General features: G+C 37.4%; 1 protein-coding gene across 3 annotated transcripts; it reads left to right on the top strand.

Moving 5' to 3' along the window:
• LOC143256455 (monoglyceride lipase-like) lies at positions 1–22,051 on the top strand. Of its 3 annotated transcripts, XM_076513705.1 has the most exons (7): positions 4–300; positions 1,394–1,500; positions 2,356–2,492; positions 10,010–10,120; positions 17,202–17,381; positions 19,421–19,552; positions 19,762–22,044. In XM_076513705.1, the coding sequence occupies exons 1-7, from the start codon at positions 167–169 to the stop codon at positions 19,858–19,860; spliced, it is 900 nt and encodes a 299-aa protein (XP_076369820.1). In that variant the 5' UTR covers positions 4–166; the 3' UTR covers positions 19,861–22,044. The 3 variants fall into 3 exon arrangements, with proteins under 3 accessions (XP_076369822.1, XP_076369820.1, XP_076369821.1); XM_076513707.1 differs by lacking the exon at positions 17,202–17,381 and having other exon boundaries at positions 1–300; positions 19,762–22,051; XM_076513706.1 differs by lacking the exon at positions 10,010–10,120 and having other exon boundaries at positions 19,762–22,046.
• Positions 22,052–22,192: the final 141 nt, after the last annotated feature.

Raw genomic sequence — 22,192 nt, 5'->3', positions numbered from 1 at the left:
TATCAGAAACTATGATAGGGCACTTGTGTGCAAGTTCTGGTTTATCTTGTTCCATATAGCTGTGATACTTTCACATAACATAGGTGCTTTTTCTCGAAGTATTATAAAGACGCATTTCTTCAAAACTGCCAAATTCCAACAAAAAAGTGCGTACTGACATGGTCTTATGGTCTTTTTTATTCCTCTTTCATTAGTAATGCTGGCTGAAAATGCACCATATTCATGTAAAGATTATTACCTCAAGAGTTGTACAGGACACAGGCTGTTTTGCAAGTGCTGGGCGACACCGGGAACACCAAGGTAAAAAAAATGTGTTTTTTGTCGTAGAAAACGCCAAAAAATCTAATATCTACTATACTAGATGGCATAGTGCTAGCTTTAATTATGTAAGGATAAACACAAGCGGAATTTGCTAGTCACAATTTGCAAGTTGTGTTTTGTAAACTAAAACCAATTTGGAGAAGATGTGATTTCTTTATTTTTACTTTCACATGCTAATAGATTCACAACAAATACGACTGAAAACAAAAGCCACCCAAGGTAATTGATTTTAATAGTTTGTATAATTAATTACATAACGTTGAAACACTGACGCTATTTTGCATCAAGGCGCGGCATGTCCAGGTGGTTAAGGTACTCAATTCGTTATCTGAGGGTCGCTGGTTCGAATCCCTGTCACACCAAATATGCTCACCCTTTCACCCGTGGAGGCGTTATAATGTTACGGTCAATCCCACTATTCGTTGGTAAAAAAGTAGCCCAAAAGTTGGCGGTAGGTGGTGATGACTAACTGCCTTCCCTCTAGTCTTATACTGCTAAATTAGGGACGGCTAGAGCAGCTAGCCCTCGTGTAACTTCGCGCGAAATTCAAAAACAAAATTTTGCATCAAACTGATCTGATAATGAAATACAAAAATCGAAGTTTAAGAAATTGTTACTAATTAATATTAGGTGTAACCGCGAACGGTGTCCGAAAATGTTCTTTTTCAATAGTAAATAAAACAACAACTAAGAGTAACAAATATTTTTATTTCTTTGATTTTGAAGTTCATGTCATGTTGTGTTGTAGCGAAAAGAATGCATAATTTTTCTTGTAACTCATAGAATGCACACGTTTCACTTACGTCAGTGTTAGGCGTCCTTTATGTGACGTCATTTTAACGTCTATTGACTGACTGACAGACAACACACTACTGCACGGTGGTACGAATATTTAAGATATGTGAGCATTCCAGGAAGTCTTCGGCCTCCTTTTGGAAAAATTAAAAGATTTACTTTCTCAAATATTTCAGTTAAATATATTACTATGGGACAATGATTATACTGTTACCATTACTGCATATTCTATATTTTTAAAAAATATATAACAATTGTATCGCTCATAATATTTTAGGGCCTTAGCGTTTTTTGCTCATGGATTTGGTGAGCACTGTGCTTTGTACAAAGATTTAATCCACGCTCTAGTCAAGACTGAAATTTTGACATTCGGCCATGATCACGGTAAGTTTATTTTATTTGCTTTGAAAATAAATTCGGTTTTATTTTGATACAAAATGCATAGAAGTTAAACATAATTTAAAATACAAAACACAGAAACTTACCTTTAATTTTAATGTGCAGTTTAATCGTAGTTTTAACATTTTTCAACACTGTAGACTATCTGCGCTGTGCCCATTTTTTTGCATGCATGACTTCCAGCTTACATTTGAGTTACAGAGGTTTAATTTCAATGTACAGTTTATACTTTAAAGGAATAGTTTTAATGTTACGTGATAATAACTTGGCTGTAACGCCTGAAATTTTCTTGAAAGATTTAGAAGATAATTTGAAAGTAGAAAAACTCCACTTGATTAAGATTGAGTTAATTTTGTTGTTGACTGCTCATTCAATTAATCTTTTAGTTAAGTATTGTAAATTTTCAAGCGGAATCTCTTTCGAGGCCTAATTTCTCCATTAAGCTAGGCTTAACATTAATTGTGTGTAATTTGTCTAATTTTACTTCTAAAGCTTACAGTTGAAGAAATGAAACGCTTTTCTTGTCATGGAGTATATATTATCACTGCATCCTTAAGATTGATATTTGTAAAAAAAAAACAAAAAACTAATAACGCACTGCAATTGTAAACGTTAACTGATATATTTTTAATTTTGTTAAAATAATAAGCTTAATTCACAGAAGGGGTTTTGGTGACATCCTGTGGCCAAAGTGTCTACTATAAATAAATGAATATTTTCGTTTCAGTTTTGTTTTTCAGAATGGTGATTAAGGTTCAGCTTATGTGAAATTTTTGTACCCCTTTAATATTCATTTTTGCACTGGTCCTACAAAAACTATTGTGTTTGTTTTCTTTCTAGTGGGTCATGGACGAAGTGGAGGACCACGCACGCTAGTGGGCAGTCTTGACAATTGCGTCAACGACATTTTTAAACATATAGACATGATGAAAGGCAAATATCCAGGACTTCCAGTTTTTCTCATCGGCCATTCAATGGTAAAAAATCAGCTACACACTATCGGTTATTTTATTTCTGTTGAGCAGAGTTTATTGCAGATTGTTAGAACAGGAGCTTTACTACCTTGCCACATAGAACGTAGTGTTGTTAGAACAGGACCTTTACTACCTTACCACATAGAACGTAGTGTTGTTAGAACAGGAGCTTTACTACCTTACCACATAGAACGTAGTGTTGTTAGAACAGGAGCTTTACTACCTTATCACATAGAACATAGTGTTGTTAGAACAGGAGCTTTACTACCTTACCACATAGAACGTAGTGTTGTTAGAACAGGAGCTTTACTACCTTACCACATAGAACGTAGTGTTGTTAGAACAGGAGCTTTACTAACTTACCACATAGAACGTAGTGTTGTTAGAACAGGAGCTTTACTATCTTACCACATACAACGTAGTGTTGTTAGAACATGGGTTTTACTACCTTAACACATAGAACGTAGTGTTGTTAGAACATGGGTTTTACTACCTTAACACATAGAACGTAGTGTTGTTGGAACAGGAGCTTTACTACCTTACCACATAGAACGTAGTGTTGTTAGAACAGGAGCTTTACTACCTTACCACATAGAACGTAGTGTTGTTAGAACAGGAGCTTTACTACCTTATCACATAGAACATAGTGTTGTTAGAACAGGAGCTTTACTACCTTACCACATAGAACGTAGTGTTGTTAGAACAGGAGCTTTACTACCTTACCACATAGAACGTAGTGTTGTTAGAACAGGAGCTTTACTAACTTACCACATAGAACGTAGTGTTGTTAGAACAGGAGCTTTACTATCTTACCACATACAACGTAGTGTTGTTAGAACATGGGTTTTACTACCTTAACACATAGAACGTAGTGTTGTTAGAACATGGGTTTTACTACCTTAACACATAGAACGTAGTGTTGTTGGAACAGGAGCTTTACTACCTTACCACATGGAACGTAGTGTTGTTAGAACATGATATTTACTACCTTACCACATAGAACATAGTGTTGTTAGAACAGGAGCTTTACTACCTTACCACATAGAACGTAGTGTTGTTAGAACAGGAGCTTTACTACCTTACCACATAGAACGTAGTGTTGTTAGAACAGGAGCTTTACTAACTTACCACATAGAACGTAGTGTTGTTAGAACAGGAGCTTTACTATCTTACCACATAGAACGTAGTGTTGTTACAACAGGAGCTTTACTACCTTATCACATAGAACGTAGTGTTGTTAAAACACGAGCTTTACTACCTTTTACACATAGAACGTAGTGTTGTTAAAACATGAGCTTTACTACCTTACCACATAGAACGTAGTGTTGTTAGAACATGGGTTTTACTACCTTAACACATAGAACGTAGTGTTGTTGGAACAGGAGCTTTACTACCTTACCACATGGAACGTAGTGTTGTTAGAACATGATATTTACTAACTTACCACATAGAACGTAGTGTTGTTAGAACAGGAGCTTTACTATCTTACCACATAGAACGTAGTGTTGTTACAACAGGAGCTTTACTACCTTATCACATAGAACGTAGTGTTGTTAAAACACGAGCTTTACTACCTTTTACACATAGAACGTAGTGTTGTTAGAACATGAGATTTACTACCTTACCACATAGAACGTAGTATTGTTAGAACATGAGCTTTACCACCTTAACACATAGAACGTAGTATTGTTAGAACATGAGCTTTACCACCTTAACACACAGAACATAGTGTTGTTAGGACATGAGATTTACTACCTTGCCACATAGAACGTAGTACTGTTAGAATATGAGCTTTACCACCTTACCACATGGAACATAGTGTTGTTAGAACATAAGTTTTACAACCTTAACACACAGAACATAGTGTTGTTAGGGCATGAGATTTACTTCCTTAACACATAGAACGTAGTGTTGTTACAACAGGAGCTTTACTACCTTACCGCATAGAACGTAGTGTTGTTAGAACATGAGCTTTACTACCTTACCGCATAGAACGTAGTGTTGTTAGAACATGAGCTTTACTACCTTATCACATAGAACGTAATGTTGTTAGAACATGAGATTTACTACCTTACCACATAGAACGTAGTACTGTTAGAACATGAGCTTTACCACCTTAACACATAGAACGTAGTATTGTTAGAACATGAGCTTTACCACCTTAACACACAGAACATAGTGTTGTTAAAACATGAGATTTACTACCTTGCCACATAGAACGTAGTACTGTTAGAATATGAGCTTTACCACCTTACCACATGGAACATAGTGTTGTTAGAACATAAGTTTTACAACCTTAACACACAGAACATAGTGTTGTTAGGGCATGAGATTTACTACCTTACCACATAGAACGTAGTGTTGTTAGAACAGGAGCTTTACTAACTTACCACATAGAACGTAGTGTTGTTAGAACAGGAGCTTTACTATCTTACCACATACAACGTAGTGTTGTTACAACAGGAGCTTTACTACCTTATCACATAGAACGTAGTGTTGTTAAAACACGAGCTTTACTACCTTATCACATAGAACGTAGTGTTGTTAGAACAGGAGCTTTACTAACTTACCACATAGAACGTAGTGTTGTTAGAACAGGAGCTTTACTATCTTACCACATACAACGTAGTGTTGTTACAACAGGAGCTTTACTACCTTATCACATAGAACGTAGTGTTGTTAAAACACGAGCTTTACTACCTTATCACATAGAACGTAGTGTTGTTAGAACATGGGTTTTACTACCTTAACACATAGAACGTAGTGTTGTTAGAACAGGGGTTTTACTACCTTAACACATAGAACGTAGTGTTGTTGGAAAAGGAGCTTTATTACCTTACCACATGGAACGTAGTGTTGTTAGAACATGATATTTACTACCTTACCACATAGAACATAGTGTTGTTAGAACAGGAGCTTTACTACCTTACCACATAGAACGTAGTGTTGTTAGAACAGGAGCTTTACTACCTTACCACATAGAACGTAGTGTTGTTAGAACAGGAGCTTTACTAACTTACCACATAGAACGTAGTGTTGTTAGAACAGGAGCTTTACTATCTTACCACATAGAACGTAGTGTTGTTACAACAGGAGCTTTACTACCTTATCACATAGAACGTAGTGTTGTTAAAACACGAGCTTTACTACCTTTTACACATAGAACGTAGTGTTGTTAAAACATGAGCTTTACTACCTTACCACATAAAACGTAGTGTTGTTAGAACATGGGTTTTACTACCTTAACACATAGAACGTAGTGTTGTTGGAACAGGAGCTTTACTACCTTACCACATGGAACGTAGTGTTGTTAGAACATGATATTTACTACCTTACCATATAGAGCATAAGGTTCATGGAAAATGAGTGTTGTTACCTTACCACATAGAATATAGTGTTGTTAGAACGTGAGCTTTACTACCTTACCACATAGAACGTATGTTGTTAGAACATGAGCTTTACTTCCTTAACACATAGAACGTAGTGTTGTTACAACAGGAGCTTTACTACCTTACCACATAGAACGTAGTATTGTTAGAACATGAGCTTTACCACCTTAACACATAGAACGTAGTATTGTTAGAACATGAGCTTTACCACCTTAACACACAGAACATAGTGTTGTTAGGACATGAGATTTACTACCTTGCCACATAGAACGTAGTACTGTTAGAATATGAGCTTTACCACCTTACCACATGGAACATAGTGTTGTTAGAACATAAGTTTTACAACCTTAACACACAGAACATAGTGTTGTTAGGGCATGAGATTTACTTCCTTAACACATAGAACGTAGTGTTGTTACAACAGGAGCTTTACTACCTTACCGCATAGAACGTAGTGTTGTTAGAACATGAGCTTTACTACCTTACCGCATAGAACGTAGTGTTGTTAGAACATGAGCTTTACTACCTTATCACATAGAACGTAATGTTGTTAGAACATGAGATTTACTACCTTACCACATAGAACGTAGTACTGTTAGAACATGAGCTTTACCACCTTAACACATAGAACGTAGTATTGTTAGAACATGAGCTTTACCACCTTAACACACAGAACATAGTGTTGTTAAAACATGAGATTTACTACCTTGCCACATAGAACGTAGTACTGTTAGAATATGAGCTTTACCACCTTACCACATGGAACATAGTGTTGTTAGAACATAAGTTTTACAACCTTAACACACAGAACATAGTGTTGTTAGGGCATGAGATTTACTACCTACCACATAGAACGTAGTGTTGTTAGAACAGGAGCTTTACTAACTTACCACATAGAACGTAGTGTTGTTAGAACAGGAGCTTTACTATCTTACCACATACAACGTAGTGTTGTTACAACAGGAGCTTTACTACCTTATCACATAGAACGTAATGTTGTTAGAACATGAGATTTACTACCTTACCACATAGAACGTAGTATTGTTAGAACATGAGCTTTACCACCTTAACACACAGAACATAGTGTTGTTAGGACATGAGATTTACTACCTTGCCACATAGAACGTAGTACTGTTAGAATATGAGCTTTACCACCTTACCACATGGAACATAGTGTTGTTAGAACAGGAGCTTTACTACCTTACCACATAGAACGTAGTGTTGTTAGAACAGGAGCTTTACTACCTTACCACATAGAACGTAGTGTTGTTAGAACAGGAGCTTTACTACCTTAACACATAGAACGTAGTATTGTTAGAACATGAGCTTTACCACCTTAACACACAGAACATAGTGTTGTTAAAACATGAGATTTACTACCTTGCCACATAGAACGTAGTACTGTTAGAATATGAGCTTTACCACCTTACCACATGGAACATAGTGTTGTTAGAACATAAGTTTTACAACCTTAACACACAGAACATAGTGTTGTTAGGGCATGAGATTTACTACCTTACCACATAGAACGTAGTGTTGTTAGAACAGGAGCTTTACTAACTTACCACATAGAACGTAGTGTTGTTAGAACAGGAGCTTTACTATCTTACCACATACAACGTAGTGTTGTTACAACAGGAGCTTTACTACCTTATCACATAGAACGTAATGTTGTTAGAACATGAGATTTACTACCTTACCACATAGAACGTAGTATTGTTAGAACATGAGCTTTACCAATCTTAACACACAGAACATAGTGTTGTTAGGACATGAGATTTACTACCTTGCCACATAGAACGTAGTACTGTTAGAATATGAGCTTTACCACCTTACCACATGGAACATAGTGTTGTTAGAACAGGAGCTTTACTACCTTACCACATAGAACGTAGTGTTGTTAGAACAGGAGCTTTACTACCTTATCACATAGAACATAGTGTTGTTAGAACAGGAGCTTTACTACCTTACCACATAGAACGTAGTGTTGTTAGAACAGGAGCTTTACTACCTTACCACATAGAACGTAGTGTTGTTAGAACAGGAGCTTTACTAACTTACCACATAGAACGTAGTGTTGTTAGAACAGGAGCTTTACTATCTTACCACATACAACGTAGTGTTGTTACAACAGGAGCTTTACTACCTTATCACATAGAACGTAGTGTTGTTAAAACACGAGCTTTACTACCTTATCACATAGAACGTAGTGTTGTTAGAACATGGGTTTTACTACCTTAACACATAGAACGTAGTGTTGTTAGAACAGGGGTTTTACTACCTTAACACATAGAACGTAGTGTTGTTGGAACAGGAGTTTTATTACCTTACCACATGGAACGTAGTGTTGTTAGAACATGATATTTACTACCTTACCACATAGAACATAGTGTTGTTAGAACAGGAGCTTTACTACCTTACCACATAGAACGTAGTGTTGTTAGAACAGGAGCTTTACTACCTTACCACATAGAACGTAGTGTTGTTAGAACAGGAGCTTTACTAACTTACCACATAGAACGTAGTGTTGTTAGAACAGGAGCTTTACTATCTTACCACATAGAACGTAGTGTTGTTACAACAGGAGCTTTACTACCTTATCACATAGAACGTAGTGTTGTTAAAACACGAGCTTTACTACCTTATCACATAGAACGTAGTGTTGTTAAAACACGAGCTTTACTACCTTTTACACATAGAACGTAGTGTTGTTAAAACATGAGCTTTACTACCTTACCACATAAAACGTAGTGTTGTTAGAACATGGGTTTTACTACCTTAACACATAGAACGTAGTGTTGTTGGAACAGGAGCTTTACTACCTTACCACATGGAACGTAGTGTTGTTAGAACATGATATTTACTACCTTACCATATAGAGCATAAGGTTCATGGAAAATGAGTGTTGTTACCTTACCACATAGAATATAGTGTTGTTAGAACGTGAGCTTTACTACCTTACCACATAGAACGTATGTTGTTAGAACATGAGCTTTACTTCCTTAACACATAGAACGTAGTGTTGTTACAACAGGAGCTTTACTACCTTACCGCATAGAACGTAGTGTTGTTAGAACATGAGCTTTACTACCTTACCGCATAGAACGTAGTGTTGTTAGAACATGAGCTTTACTACCTTATCACATAGAACGTAATGTTGTTAGAACATGAGATTTACTACCTTACCACATAGAACGTAGTATTGTTAGAACATGAGCTTTACCACCTTAACACATAGAACGTAGTATTGTTAGAACATGAGCTTTACCACCTTAACACACAGAACATAGTGTTGTTAGGACATGAGATTTACTACCTTGCCACATAGAACGTAGTTCTGTTAGAACATGAGCTTTACCACCTTACCACATGGAACATAGTGTTGTTAGAACATAAGTTTTACAACCTTAACACACAGAACATAGTGTTGTTAGGGCATGAGATTTACTACCTTTCCACATAGAACGTAGTACTGTTAGAACATGAGCTTTACCACCTTACCACATGGAACATAGTGTTGTTAGAACATAAGTTTTACAACCTTAACACACAGAACATAGTGTTGTTAGGGCATGAGATTTACTACCTTACCATATAGAACATAAGGTTCATAGAAAATGAATGTTATTACCTTAACACATAGAATATAGTGTTGTTAAAACATTAGCTTTACTACCTTATCACACAGAACATAAGGCTGATAGAACATGAGTTTTATTACCTTACCACATAAAACATAAGATTGATAGAGCATGACTTTTATTACTTTACCTTACCACATAAAACATAAGGTTGATAGAACTTGACTTTTATTACCTTGCCACATAGATCATAAGGTTGTTATAACATGAGTTTCATTATCTTATCACACAAGCTGTTAAACTTGATACAATATTTATTTTATTCTGTTGATTGAACAAAGGGTTAAGATTTGAAGCTACAAGTTCTCTGGAGTTTCTAACTGTTTTCCATTCTCAACTTAACCCACTATTGTAAGGTTCTCATTAATGGTAGAAATGTTACATTTAGTAAGACGTGTATTGAACTAAAACTGCTCCAGATATGAGCACCAACTACACCTTTCCTTCTGTCTTTCTAATTTTTCGTACTTGGATCGTTTCTTTTGGACAGGGTGGAGTTATATCGGTTTTAGTGTCGCTAAAGAAGCCACGTGAGCTAAAAGGTGTTGTGGTGGTATCAGGAGGTGTCACCTGGAACCCTGAAGGTGCCACACCATTTAAGGTAATGAAACAACATGATATTATGTCATGTATCGATTGTTCATATACGGTAAGCAAATCCAGAAGTGGTAAGAGTGTTCAGATTAAATTCGATAATTCATGGTTCGAGAATATTGCTACAAAAATGTTCTCCACCTATATAAAACATAGGAGTGACGGGAAAATCCAACTGTTCTTCAGATAAGAGTAGCCCAAGGGTTGGCGTTAGGCGTTTAGTCAGCGCCAGATTAAAGAGACTATGCGCAGATAACCTAATTTGTAGCTTTGTGAAAAACATTGTGAGGCAAATAAAAGATTGTGATTAGTGAAAACTTTCATTGCATGTAATCAAAGTACACGTTATGTAGATGTCGTTGCTTAAAACGTACAATTAGAAATTCATTAAGCAGAATTTTTTTTAAATTTCGCTCAAAGCTACAAGAGGGCTATCTGTGCTAGCCGTCCCTAATTTAGCAGTGTAAGACTAGAGAGAAGGCAGCTAGTAGACTGGTCCACTTGGGCTAGAGTCAACCAAGTACCAGTGTTTGAAGTTCTCAACGGGTGTTGTGGACACTGTGTCTGATGCTGTTGTGTGGGTATATGCTCACGAAACCCTGGCGTTGTTGCAATGTCCTTGCATGACATTTTAGTGCGTCCCTTCGTAGGGCTCCATGGTGGGTGGGGTCAGTGGGTACCGAAATTTTTCCTTTTTTCCTATGGATCCTCCAACAAAAAATTTAAATAAAATAGTGAAAAAACAGTCAATAGGTAAACGACCACGTCTTGAAGACTTTGAGCAGCAATCTTCAACATCTGTAACACCTGTACCCCATTTTCTTGTATTACATTCTCTTTCAGAAAAACCTTTAGGGCAAATGTCCCCCTTTTTTATTCAGAAGGGACTAGAGGGACTTGCTGGCCCTCCAAAGTCAGTAAAGAAGCTTCGATCTGGAGACATATTGGTTGAAACATCCACATCCCAACAGAGTGAACTCCTCTTGAATTCAAAGGCAATTGGGGATATACCTATTGAGGTTACCCCTCATGCTACCTTAAATTCATCAAGAGGAGTTATTGTTGAAAGGGATTTGAAGAACGTCCCCGAGTCAGAGATTCTCGCTGGTCTCTCCACTTAAGGAGTTTCTGCAGTGAGGCGCATCTCCACTCGCAAAGACGGAGTTACACTGCCAACAAATATCCTCGTTTTGACATCTACATCACCACGTGCACCTGCCACCATCAAGGCAGGTTATCTAATTTGCAGGGTACGGCCATACATTCCAAACCCTCTTCTATGTTTCCAATGTCAGAGGTTCGGCCACTCAAAGACGTCCTGTCGTGGTTCCCTGACATGTGCTCGTTGTGGGGGCAAGGACCATGATGCCTATGAGTGTGACACATACCTACATTGTGTCAACTGCAATGGTTCCCACCCTTTCTACTTTCGTTCTTACCCAAAATGGTTGGAGAAAAAAGAAGTGCAGCGTTTCAAAACGACTCATAACATTAGTTATCCTGAGGCTCGGAAATTGCTGTCCGCCACTTCATCTCGAACATATGCTGCTGCACTTCGTTCCACAACTACAGTGGGAGTACAGACAGATCTCTCTGTGCCTCCAAGAGAATCGTTTTCAAAACGAGTGAAAAGCCTTTTGACCTCCATGGTTAAAAAGGTTGATGAATCGACTTCTACACCCATCTCTGTTCCTCCCATACAGTCCAACAAACCTCAAGATCCACGTCCTTCAGTTTCAAATACAGGCATTTCTTCTGATACATCTTTTTCTTCAACCCCACGATGCAAAACAATCATTCGTTTGCGTCCTCAGTCACTGGATTCCCCTTCCAACAACAAAGACCTGCCCAATCGACCCAGAGCAGGATCCATGGAGGTCGATAGACCTCCTCCGAATAAGGACAGTAAGGAAAAAAGACGTGGTCGTAAACAGAAAAGTTCTCCAGCCACTTCGCCTACCCGTCATTAAAATTGGCCACCTTGATACAATGGAACTGTCGAGGTTTACGTTCTAATCTGTATGATATCAAAACACTGATTGCTTCCTACTATCCTGTATGTCTTTCCTCACAAAAAACATTTCTAAAACCTGCTGATACAGTCACCATTCGGCAGTTTTCTCTGTACAAAAATGACAGGCTGCGTGATGGACGAGTACATGGATGGGTGGCACTGTTGGTTGATCAGCATGTGCCAACCTTGTCTTTGTCACTTGACACACTCTTGGAGGGTGTGTCACATCCGTGTTTCCTTGGCTTATACCATCAATGTTTGTTCTCTCTATCTGTCACGTGGAGAGACATATGATCAATCAAACCTTGATGCTCTCGTTGAACAGTTGCCGTCTCTCTTTTTTATTTTGGGTGCTTTAATGGACTTCATCCCTCTGGGTAGTGCTGGTATTGATAGGGAGGGGTTGCTCCATAGAGCATATGCTCTCTGATCACAATCTTTCTCTTTTCAATACTGGTTCTTCCACTTATTTCCATGTACCTAGTCAGTTCTTTACTGCTATTGATCTCTCGGTTTGCTCCCCTTCATTATTTTCCCATTTTTCATGGAGGGTTGACAATAATTCACAAGGCAGTGATTATTTTCCTATACTTTTGAGAGAGACTGGCCGTGGTCGATGCCACCCTACCCACGTGCCCCGGTGGAAGCTGGATCAGGCAGACTGGTCCACTTTCACTTCTCTCGCAGAACTTGATCCTGCCATCGTGAATCAGCCATCAATAGACGACTGTGTGGCAGCGGTAACTGACTGTATTATACAGTGTATTCCTAAAACCTCGACACGTTTTCCACGATATCCTCATTCGTGGTGAAATCATGCTTGCCACTTGGCACGAAAGGCTCAAAAACGGGCCTGGGATATTTTCAGTAAATATCCCACACTTTCCAACCGCATCGCTTTCCAATGGGCCCGTGCACATGCTAGGTGGGTAAGACGTCAAAGCCAGAAGGAATCTTGGATTAAGTTCACAACTAGCATATCTTCTACCAACAGTTCCAAGGTCATATGGGACAGGATTCGAAAGGTCAGTGGACACTACAAATCTGTCCCCCCTCTCTATTTTACTCTCTGATGGCCAAGAGGTAGCTGATATCCGGAGCATCGCCGATACTCTAGGTGAAAGCTTTTACCGGGTATCTAGCACTTCTGCTTGTTCCTTTACCTTCTTGGCCATCAAAACTTGAGCAGAGCGTTCACCTCTTTCCTTTCTAACTAACTTTATCTTTGACTATAATTGTCCCTTTACACTGGTGGAACTGAGAATGGCTCTTCATCGGTCTGGCAGTACATCTGTTGGACCTGATGATGTACACTATGACATGCTGCGTTATCTCTCTCTTGCTTCTCTTGATATTCTTCTAATTCTTTTTAACCAGATCTGGCAGGAGAATGTTTTTCCTGATGCCTGGCGCCAGGCTATTATCTTACCTTTCTCTAAGCCTGGGAAAGATCCCAAGATTCCTTCACACTACAGTCCAATTGCTTTGACGAGCTGTCTTTGTAAGACCTTAGAGAAGATGGTTAATGCTCGTCTTGTTTGGTTCCTCGAATCAAACAACCTCCTCTCGACCCCTCAGTGTGGGTTCCGACGACAGCATTCCACCACGGACCACCTAATAGTCCTAATTCGACTTGAAACGTTAATCAAAGAAGCCTTTCTCAAACGCCAACATCTTGTATCAATATTCTTTGACATTGAGAAGGCTTATGACACAACATGGAGGTATGGCATTTTGCGAGACCTCCACATATATGGGTTACGTGGCCATTTACCCATGTTTATTTAAAAAAAAAAAATTAATGGACAGGAGATTCCAAGTTCGTGTGGGTTCGACACTTTCCCGTTCCTTTGTACAGGAACTTAGGGTCCCTCAGGGCTGTGTTTTGAGTGTCACACTTTTCAGTATAAAGATAAATGCCATCACTGAACAACTCACTCTCACTGTTGTAATCGGGCTCTATGTTGACGACTTTCACATCTCGTGTCAGTCGTCGAACATGAGATATATTGAGCGGCAACTACAAACTGCCCTCAATCGTGTACTGAAGTGGACTACGGCGAACGGCTTTAATTTTTCTCTCTCTAAAACCGTTTGCATGCACTTTTGCCACCAACAGAGTATCCATCCTGATCCTGAACTCCGTATCGGTGAAGTTTCGCTGCCAGTGGTCTCTGAGACCAAGTTCTTGGGGCTTATCTTTGACCGTAAGCTGACCTTTATACCACACTTAAAGCAGCTACGGGTCAAATGCACAAGAGCACTGAACAATCTCCGTGTCCTCTCTATTGCTAGTTGGGGAGCAGATCGATGTTCTATGTTAAAGATATATCGTGCTCTTATTCGTTCAAAACTCGACTATGGATCAATGGCCTATGGCTCTGCCAGACCCTCGGCCTTAAAGATGCTGGACCCCGTTCATCATCAAGGACTTCACTGGGGCTTTCTGCACCTCTCCAGTTCAGAGCTCATACGTGGAATCTCATGAACCTTCTCTGCACCTTCACCGTTTGCAACTGTCTTTACTGTATTCTTCGAAACTTTGTTCCTTACTAAAGCATCCTACTTGTGGATGTGTTTTATTTCCTCAATGGGCCTTATTTTTCAAAACAGACGATTTGCCATTGCTCCTTTTGGCCTTCGCATCCAGGCGCAATTGGATGAATTGGGTATGTCCTTGGAAAACATTGCAGAATCCATTGATCAGCCCATCCCCCCATGGCTTATTACAGCCCCCAAATGTGACCTTTCTCTAAATCATCTGAATAAAAGGCAGATACTCCCGATTGGAAGTACCGTCTTTTATTTACTGAACATCTTTCGAACAATCATTCCATTCCAATTTATACAGATACTTCAAATTCAGGTGACTCTGTGGCTCTGCCATAGTTTGTTGCGGTTCGGTGGTTGCGCGGAGAATCCCTTCTGCAGCTTCTGTGTTCACTGCTAAACTGTACGCCACATCTCTTGCCCTGGATCATATTGAAGCTGAGCAGTTCTCCAACTGCACTATTTATACTAACTCCCTTAGTTCTCTGCTGGCCTTGGAATCACTTCATGTTGGTTCACACCCTGTTCTCGCTGATATTCAAAACCGACTGGCCCATTTATCATTGACATTTACTTCTATCCAGTTTCTCTGGATACCAGGCCACGTTGGTATTCGCGGGAACGAGCTTGCAGACATGGTAGCTAAATCTACCTGCTCTGGCACTATCACCACTGTGTCTATTCCGTACATGGACTATGGTCCTGTATTCAAGGCTCGGTTCCGTGCCGGCTGGCAGTCCACTTTGAGTGAGCAACGTGACAACAAACTTTTTCAAATAAAACCTTATATTGAACTTTGGTCGTCTTGCTTCCGTAAGGTTCGGAAGGAGGAAGTTGTTCTAACTAGACTACACATTGGTCATAGATTTTTAACTCATCGTTTTCTTTTATCTGGAACTGATGCACCAGTGTATAGTTTGTGTAACACTCAAATCACCATAAGCCACATTTTACTTTCTTGCCATCGTTACAATTCTCAACGACGGCAATATTTTAAACATGTTCTGTCCCAGGGTTTATCTGTAACATTGGACAGTGTTATTTATTGGTGATGGTGACACTGTCCACCTTGATAAAGTTTTTAGTTTTTTAATGGCCATTAATCTTTTTAATCTCATTTAACTGTTTGATATTTATTCATTACACCTTTTTACTTGTGGTTCCCTTTTCAGAGTCTCAATCTCTCTAGTTCGATTTGAAATTGGAAAATGACCAGAACATTAAATAACTCGACACCAGGACTGGAAAGGCCAACTTCAGGTGACTAACGCTGCTGTTTGAACTATCCGTTTGAACTACCCGTTAGTCGTCTTGGCGAGTTGTTTTTACAATTTTGCTGTATATCATTTAACACTTTTATTACTTTACCTTTTAGTACTGGCCATACTGACACATAACCCAGAACCAGGCCAACTTCAGGTGACTGACGGTGGTTCTTGTACTTACCTGTTAGTCTTCCTGGTGGGTTATGATCATTACCATTCTGCTACAGGAAGTCCTTTACAACTTTGTGGACTGGATGTCAACATTGGTTTCATATCATTTTATGTTTTAATTGCTATTTTGTTTTTACCTTTGTTTCCTTTTACGAATTTTACTACATTTACTTTACTTTTACTTTTTTACAGAACATTTGGCTAATTTTTATTACGATTTTGCAAAATGTCTTTTAACACTTTTCTTATTTTACCTTTTGATAATGGCTGTTATGACACATAACCCGGAACCAGGACTGAAAAGACTGTGGTATTTGTACTTACCTGTTAGTCTTCCTGGCGGGTTATGATCATTACCATTTTGCTAGAGAAAGTCCTTTACAACTTCTCTTACTCTGTTTTCTCTCTTAACATTGTAGACTAGGTGTCAACATTGGTTTTATGCTTTTTCTGTTTTTCAATGATGTTTTGTTTCACCTTCATTTCCTTTTATGTATTTTACTACATTTAATTTATTTTTACCTTTTTACCGGACGTTTGGTGCAAACAGCCTAGCTGCTTTGTGCCATAAAACACTAAATCAGTCAATCAACTCTTACTTAACCTTTTATTCACTTTAACGTGTTGCCTGTGTTGGAAGTTCCATTAACAATGATATGTTTGTTTGTTTTTGAATTTCGCACAAAGCTATTCGAGGGCTATCTGCGCTAGCCGTCCCTAATTTAGCAGTGTAAGACTACAGGGAAGGCAGCTAGTCATCACCACCCACCGCCAACTCTTGGGCTACTCTTTTACCAACGAATAGTGGGATTGACCGTCACATTATAACGCCCCCACGGCTGGGAGGGCGAGCATGTTTGGCGCGACGAGGGCGCGAAACCGCGACCCTCGGATTACGAGTCGCACGCCTTACGCCCTTGGCCATGCCGGGCCTCAATAATGATGTGAATAATTAAAAATGTTTAAATATTTTTAATGGTCACAAATACCACATGATGTTAAGACCAGACAGTGAAGGTGAAGGTTAGATCTCAAGTACTTTATAGAAATCTATTCAGTGGATAATTTCAAAATGTTTGTTATCACAGCATTTTGTAGCTAAATGGTTTGGCTGGCTGGTCCCCAACTTCCCTGTGAGCACCATCATAGACCTCGATTTAGCTGTTCGGACAAGTGAGTCTAAGGAATTACTGTTAAAAGATCCACATACTTTCAAAGGCACTAGGATAAAAGCAGGCTGGGCAAGAACTGTGATGAACACTATACCGGTAAGTAAATAAATATGTCAGCCTTACATTCATTTCATTTTGTTAACGGTACTAGGAGGTATTTACTCCTCCATAACAGAGGCTATTTGGGTCGGAAGATCCTCTTTAGTAACCATAGCTCATGCTTCATGCTCTGGAATAGATTGAGGTTTAGTTTCGAAGTCTAATGTTGCAGTGGAAAATATTAAAAGCTCTTTTCCTTATAGTGTTGTGTGCTATAGTTGAATATCATTTAACAACCTTTCACAGGCTCGGCATGGGCAGGTGGGTAAAGGCGTTCGACTCGTACTCTGACGGTTCGAATCCGTGTCGCACCAAACATGCTTGCCCTTTCAGCCGTGGGGGCGTTATAATGTGACGGTCAATCGCACTATTCGTTGGTAAAAGAGTAGCCCAAGAGTTAGAAGTGGTTGGTGATGACTAGCTGCCTTCCCTCTTGTTTTACACTGCAAAATTAGGGACGGATAGCGCAGATAATCCTTGTGTTGGTTTGCGCGAAATTAAAAAAAAAAAAGAATATCAAAAAACCAAAACAACTTTTCGATACGTAAAATCTTCGTTCGCGAAAACTGTTCACATGGTTTGATGATAAAGGTCGTAAACAGGGATTTGGTGTTGAGAGAAAAAAAAACACTTGAAATTTCTTTCATTCAGATAAAACAAAGTAAAAAAACCACAGAAAAGAGAGAATTAAAACATCTTTCCTAAAACGTGGACCGTGTGTATAACATAGATATTTATTAACGTGCACCATGTGTATTACATGGATATTTATTAACGTGCACCGTGTGTATTACATGGATATTTATTAACGTGCACCGTGTGTATTACATCGATATTTATTATTTGTTTTATGTTGAACAGACATGTTACTTAATATCGCCTTCCAGTGGCTCAGCGGTATGTCTGCGGCCTTACAACGCTAAAAACCACGGTTCGATACCCACGATGGGCAAAGCACTTATAGCCCATCGTGTAGCTTTGTGCTTAATTCAAGGCAACAAATACTTAATATTATATTTTAACATAATGTATATTGTTCACCACAGAAATTGTAAAAATCTAAGCTCATATTTCCATGATGTTAAGATATCTAAAATGTTAAATGTACACCAGAGGGATGCAACTCTTCGTTTGTATATGTCTTTATATAGGCCTACTATTCACCGAATGAAATCCTTGTTGGTTTCGGTCTCTTTCATAAAACTGCACTGAATGTTAAATGGTTGGTAATTTGACGAAAACTAAATATAGCACTACGTTGACAACCCACTACATCAACGTACGTATATCACTTTTATAAAAGTCCTATAACACTTCATATACCAGCATTTGTGAATAAAAGAAAACTAGAACCTTGGCCGGTGTTATACCTGTAACTATTAATGTCGTACATATCTTCACTTAACACACTACCCCTACTCCGAAAGTAAGTCTTCGGATTTATAACGCTAAAATCAGCGGTTCGATTCCTCTCCGTGGGCTCAGCACATAGCCTAATGTGACTTTGCTAAAAGAAAGCACACTTACATACACATACTGTATGCACACAATAAAAAACAGCGGAATATTGTTATGGGATACTTAACAGTATATTCCAGCTGCCATGAAAAAAAAAATCCCATGTTAGTAATATTAGCCACCATTTTCGTAGGTGTTAAAATAAACTAGGCTTTATAAGGTGGATGTCTTATAGGTCTGTGTGAAAGACGAATGGACGTTTAACAACATGATGATTGGTGTAAAAGGGGAAATAGAACACGTATGTTTAATATATTATTGGTTGGTTTAAATATATTAGATATTATTGGTTGGTTTAAATATATTAGATCCAACGATGGTTAATGTTGAGGTATCAAGAGTAAAATAACGTTAGAAGTAACTTTGATAGATCATGTGCTTTTGTAGATAAAAGTGTTTGATATTTATAACATTTCTTGCCAATAAACAACCAAATATCCAGCTTTAAGTATAAGTTCAGGAAACCTTCGGTTTCACATTTAAGCTTGTTTATAATCACTCTCTATTTTCCTATCTAGAATCTGAACGACCAACTGCAATTCGTTGGCATTCCTCTGTTGATACTTCATGGAGGTCAGGACAAGATATGTGATGTACAATGTGCACGACAGTTGTATAGAACGTCTAAGTCTCAAGATAAGAGGTTAAAGGTTTGTTTTTGTTTTTCAATTTCAGATTACGAGTCGCACGCCTACTACAAAAGCAGAAGATAAAAATGGATAACGTATTATAAAAGTTGGTACATTATGTAGCATTGAAATTATGAAGCCTCTAGAAGACAGAAAAATTAGTTATTTAGTTATTCAGTTATAACTAAAATTAACATATTTATGTTTTGTTATTTATTTGGTGTCCTCAGGTGTATCCGGACTCATATCATTGTCTTTTCCTCGAGCCAGAAGATATTGCAGACGAAGTTCTGGAAGAAATAAGAAACTGGATTAAAAACAGGATATAAAAGTTTGGACTATTCACTGTAGAAATGTTTATCATTAAATAAAACGAACAGATTAGACTATTCATTGTATAAACATGTAGTGTTGAATAACACAAACAGTTTAGACTATCCACTGTAGAAATGTGTATTGTTGAATAAAACGAACAGTTTGGACTATCCACTGTAGAAATTTGTATTGTTGAATAAATCGAACATTTTAAGCTATCCACTGTAGAAATGTGTATTGTTGAATAAAACGAACAGTTTGGACTATCCACTGTAGAAATGTGTATTGTTGAATAAAACGAACATTTTAAGCTATCCACTGTAGAAATGTGTATTGTTGAATAAAACGAACAGTTTGGACTATCCACTGTAGAAATTTGTATTGTTGAATAAAACTAACAGATTGAAACATAAACTGTGGAAATGAATATTGTTGAATAAAACAAACAGTTTGTACTATCCACCCGTGAAATGTGTCTTGTTGAATAAAACGAACAGTTTAAACTATGGACTGTATAAATATGTGTTGTTGATTAAACTAACAGTTTATACTATGCACTGTAGAAATGTGTATTGTTGAATAAAACGAACAGTTTAAACTCTCCACTGTATAAACATGTGGTGTTAAATAAAACGAAGATTTTAGACTATCCACTGTAGAAATGTGTATTATTTAATAAATCGAACAGATTAAACTATCCACTGTAGATTTATGTAATGTTGAATAAAACAAACAGTTTGACTATCCATTGTTGAATAGTGTATTGTTTAATAAATCAAACAGTTTAAACTATACACTGTAAAAATGTGTATTGTTGAATAAAACGAACAGTTTAGACCATACACAGTGCAACGTATATTGTTGAATAAATATAAAAAATTGGATTATAAAGTTTAGAAATGAGTATTATTAAATAAAACGAACAGTGTTGACTATTCACTATAGAAATGTGTATTGTTAAATAAAACGAACAGTTTAGACTATCCATTATAAAATTGTGTATTGTTTAATATATCGAACAGTTTAAACTATACACTGTAAAAAATGTGTATTGTTGAATAAAACAAACAGTTTAGACTATCCACAGTGGAACGTATATTCTTAAATAAAATTAACAGATTGGAATATAAACTTAAGAACTGAGTATTATTGAATAAAACGAACAGTTTAAAGTATCTTCACTGCATAAATATGTGGTGTTCATTAAAACCAACAGTTTAAACTATCCACCGTAAAAATGTGTTGTTGAATAAAACAAATTCTTTGGACTATCCACAGGGGAATGGATATTATTGAATAAAACGAACATATTGGAATGTTAACTGTAGAAATGAGTATCGTTGAATAAATCGAATAGTTTCGACTATCCACTGTAAAAATGTGTGTTATTTAATAAATCGACGAGTTGAATTATCCAATGTAGAAATTTGTATTGTTAAATAAAACAAACAGTTTAGACTATCCACTACAGAAATATGTATTGTTGAATGAAACGTATAGCTTGGAATATCCAGAGTGGAATGTATATTGTTAAATAAAAGTAACAGATTGGAATATAAACTGCAGAAATGAGTATTGTTGAATAAAACGAACAGTTAGGACTATCCACAGTGAAATGTGTATTGTTGAATAAAACTAACAGTTTGAACTATCCACAGTGGAACGTATATTCTTCAATAAAACTACAAGATTGAAATATAAACTGAAGTAATGAGTATTGTTAAATAAAACGAATGGTTTGGAGTATCCACTGTAGAAATGTGTTCTTCAATAAAACGAACAGTTTCGACTATCCACAGTGAAATGTTTATTGTTGAATAAATCGAACAGTTTAAACTATACACTGTAGAAATGTGTATTGTTGAAGAAAACGAAGAGTTTGGACTATCGACAATAGAAATGTCTATTGTTGATTAAAACCAACAGTTTAGACTATCAACTGTAGAAATCTGTATTGATGGATGAAACTAGCACTTTGAACTATCCATAGTGAAACTTATATTGTTGAATAAAAGTAACAAATTGGTATAAACTGTGGAAATAAGTATTGTTGAATAAAACGGACAGTTAGGACTATCCACTGTTAAAATGGGTATTGTTGAATAAAACGAATAGTTTCGACTATCCACTGTAGAAATGTGTTGTTTAATAAATCGACGAATTGAACTATCCAATGTAGGTATTTGTATTGTTAAATAGAACAAACAGTTAAGACTATCCACTGTTGAAAAATGTATTGTTGAATAAAACGAACCGTTTGGAATATCCAGAGTGGAATGTGTGTTGTTTAAAAACCTGACATCCAGATATTTACTTTTCACCTACCTTTTAACTGTTTCACAACCA

This window comes from Tachypleus tridentatus, chromosome 7, assembly GCF_004210375.1.
Source record: "Tachypleus tridentatus isolate NWPU-2018 chromosome 7, ASM421037v1, whole genome shotgun sequence".
Taxonomy (NCBI): domain Eukaryota; kingdom Metazoa; phylum Arthropoda; class Merostomata; order Xiphosura; family Limulidae; genus Tachypleus; species Tachypleus tridentatus.
This window is presented reverse-complemented; position numbering and strand designations above follow the sequence as displayed.

Coding starts and splice junctions, on each gene's coding strand:
- LOC143256455 (XM_076513705.1), top strand. CDS start 167: ATGGTCTTTTTTATTCCTCTTTCATTAGTAATGCTGGCTGAAAATGCA. Junction 2,493..10,009: donor TTCTCATCGGCCATTCAATG/GTAAAAAATCAG, acceptor TCTTTTGGACAG/GGTGGAGTTATATCGGTTTT. Junction 19,553..19,761: donor CTCAAGATAAGAGGTTAAAG/GTTTGTTTTTGT, acceptor TGGTGTCCTCAG/GTGTATCCGGACTCATATCA.